This window comes from Rhinoraja longicauda, chromosome 16 (genome assembly GCF_053455715.1).
Source record: "Rhinoraja longicauda isolate Sanriku21f chromosome 16, sRhiLon1.1, whole genome shotgun sequence".
Lineage (NCBI taxonomy): Eukaryota > Metazoa > Chordata > Chondrichthyes > Rajiformes > Arhynchobatidae > Rhinoraja > Rhinoraja longicauda.
This window is the reverse complement of record NC_135968.1, coordinates 1,353,706-1,355,592: the sequence shown is the minus strand read 5'-3', so window position 1 is coordinate 1,355,592 and position 1,887 is coordinate 1,353,706. Positions and strand designations below refer to the sequence as shown.

General features: G+C 52.5%; 1 protein-coding gene across 1 annotated transcript in view; it reads right to left on the bottom strand.

The window, feature by feature from the left end:
- Nucleotides 1–1,060: 1,060 nt before the first annotated feature.
- LOC144601281 (uncharacterized) overlaps nt 1,061–1,887 on the bottom strand; it is a 44,232-nt gene continuing 43,405 nt past the window's right edge. The window contains exon 11 of the mRNA XM_078413309.1: nt 1,061–1,094. Within this exon, the coding sequence (XP_078269435.1) occupies nt 1,061–1,094 (34 nt within the window). The remainder of the gene's footprint in view (nt 1,095–1,887) is intronic.

Sequence of the window (1,887 nt, the reverse complement as noted above, 5' to 3'; positions counted from 1 at the left end):
GGCCATTCGGCCCTTCGAGCCTGTACGCACCGCCATTCAATGTGATCATGGCTGATCATTCTCAATCAGTACCCCGTTCCTGCCTTCTCCCCATACCCCCTGACTCCGCTATCCTTAAGAGCTCTATCTAGTTCTCACTTGAATGCAGTCAGAGAATTGGCCTCCACTGCCTTCTGAGGCAGAGAATTCCACAGATTCACAACTCTCTGACTGAAAACGTTTTTCCTCGTCTCCGTTCTAAATGGCCGACCCCTTATTCTTAAACTGTGGCCCCCGGTTCTGGACTCCCCCAACATTGGGAACATGTTTCCTGCCTCTAACGTGTCCAACCCCTTAATAATCTTATACGTTTCGATAAGATCCCCCCTCATCCTTCTAAATTCCAGCGTATACAAGCCTAGTCGCTCCAGTCTTTCAACATACGACAGTCCCGCCATTCCGGGAATTAACCTAGTGAACCTACGCTGCACGCCCTCAATAGCAAGAATACCCCTCCTCAAATTTGGAGACCAAAACTGCACACAGTACTCCAGGTGCGGTCTCACTAGGGCCCTGTACAACTGCAGAAGGACCTCTTTGCTCCTATACTCAACTCCTCTTGTTATGAAGGCCAACATTCCATTGGCTTTCTTCACTGCCTGCTGTACCTGCATGCTTCCTTTCAGTGACTGGTGCACTAGGACACCCAGATCTCGTTGTACGTCCCCTTTTCCTAACCCGCCATTCCGGGAATTAACCTGGTGAACCTAAGCTGCACGCCCTCGATAGATGTTTAGTTTTAGATACGGCACGGAATGAGGCCCTTCGGCCCACCGAATCCGTACCGACCAGCGATCACACCCTGCACATTAACACTATCCTACACACACGCTAGGGGCAATTTATAATTATTCCAACCCCATTGACCGACAAACCCGCAGGTGTTTGGAGTGTGGGAGGAGACCGGAGCACCCGGAGAAAACCCACGCAGGTCATGGGGAGAACGTGCAAACTCCGTACAGACAGACAGCGCCCGTGGTCAGGATCGAACCCGGGTCTCCGGCGCTGTGAGGCAGCAACTCTACTGCTGTGCCACCAGATTAGGAGCTGAAATCCTTTTCAGGAAAAAACAACACAGTCGGACAAAGAAGATTATTTCACTTTATTTTGTTTAATAAGCTCACATGCAAACTCTTGCCGTTTTCCAGCGCGTGACTGGCGGAACGTTGTAGGGGTTTCCGGACAGTTCTGTGGCTTTTAGGAGGCATTAAGGCAAAGCTGCTGGTGGGGGCTAGCACCTGAAAGGAAGGAGTGGAATCTCTCTCTCTCTCTCTCTCTCTCAATCTCTCTCTCTCTCTCTCTCTACCCAGCCCGGCCCGGCACTTAGCAACCTGCTCCCACCCCGGGGGCAGTGGGCCTGGGTGGGGGTCTTTAGTGGAGAGTTTGGGGGGAGAGAGGGGGTGTTGGGGAGGGAGGAGAGAGTGGAACCCAGGGGGAGAATGAAGTTCGGTAACTGTTTACAGCAGAGCACTCTGAACAGACAGATGGAGAGAGAGAGATGGAGAGAGAGAGAGAGAGAGAGAGAGAGAGGGAGAGAGAGAGAGGGAGAGAGAGAGAGAGAGAGAGAGAGAGAGAGAGGGAGAGGGGGAGAGAGAGGGGGAGAGGGGGAGAGAGACAAAGAGGAACGAAAGGGAAACAAAAGGGGGAGACGGGGAGACAGACAGAGAGAGAGAGAGAGACGGAGAAAGTGAGAGACAGTGGCGAGAGAGAGGGAGAGACAGATGGAGAGAGACAAGAGGAGAGGGAGAGAGAGAGACAAGGGAGAGAGAGAGAGGCAATGACGAGAGACAATGGGGAGAGAGAGGGAGAGACAGATGGAGAAAGAGGGAGAGAGAGAGAGAGAAACGA